The sequence below is a fragment of the Camelina sativa genome, chromosome 15 (genome assembly GCF_000633955.1).
Source record: "Camelina sativa cultivar DH55 chromosome 15, Cs, whole genome shotgun sequence".
Classification (NCBI taxonomy): Eukaryota; Viridiplantae; Streptophyta; class Magnoliopsida; order Brassicales; family Brassicaceae; genus Camelina; species Camelina sativa.
The window spans coordinates 22,049,324-22,049,902 of record NC_025699.1 but is presented as its reverse complement, the minus strand read 5'-3'; the positions used below and the strand labels follow the sequence as shown (position 1 = coordinate 22,049,902).

Genomic DNA, 579 nt, shown 5'->3' with positions numbered 1-579 from the left:
TTCGTCCATGACATTGACATGTGTCTTGTACCTAAACATATGACAACATTTTTAACATAGTGATAATTAATTTAAAAGTAGGTGTATAAGTAGTTCAGTTGTATTACCTAGCTAACACATTGATCACTTGTCGATCGCAAGTCTCACAATACCATTTCGGTTTGCCTACCAAGGCAGCACTTCCAGCTGTGTTTGGCTTCACCTTAGTCACCTTCTTGTTACACTTTTTACATGCTATGTAATACCACGCCCAATCACAGTCGATAGCATAAATAGTACAGACCAGTTTCACCCTACCAACCTATGCCATTATCGAAAACTCTTATTTTCACGGGTTATAACATATGATAAAGCGCAATTTCTGTGAGTTTTATATGAGGGTTTTATAGGAATACCTCGTGGGCTTCTAGGATTTCTTTGATTGTCCTACTCGGAAACTGTTGGTAGAACTCTCTGTTGTTGGCTAACTGTAGTTCACGATTTGGATTGCCCTCAAGGATAGTGAGAGCAAGTCCATCATTTGGCAACCTACATTAAGAATTTCAATAATCAAATAGTATTCTATGCCTTCGTGACAAA

The 579-nt window shown here is 38.0% G+C and overlaps 1 protein-coding gene across 1 annotated transcript in view; it reads right to left on the bottom strand.

Annotated features, from left to right (window-relative positions):
- LOC104748676 overlaps positions 1–579 on the bottom strand; it is a 7,702-nt gene that overhangs the window by 4,389 nt on the left and 2,734 nt on the right. The window contains exons 5-6 of the mRNA XM_010470281.2: positions 396–528; positions 170–301 (exon numbers count right to left, since the gene is read on the bottom strand). Of these exons, the coding sequence (XP_010468583.2) occupies positions 170–301; positions 396–528 (265 nt within the window). The remainder of the gene's footprint in view (positions 1–169; positions 302–395; positions 529–579) is intronic.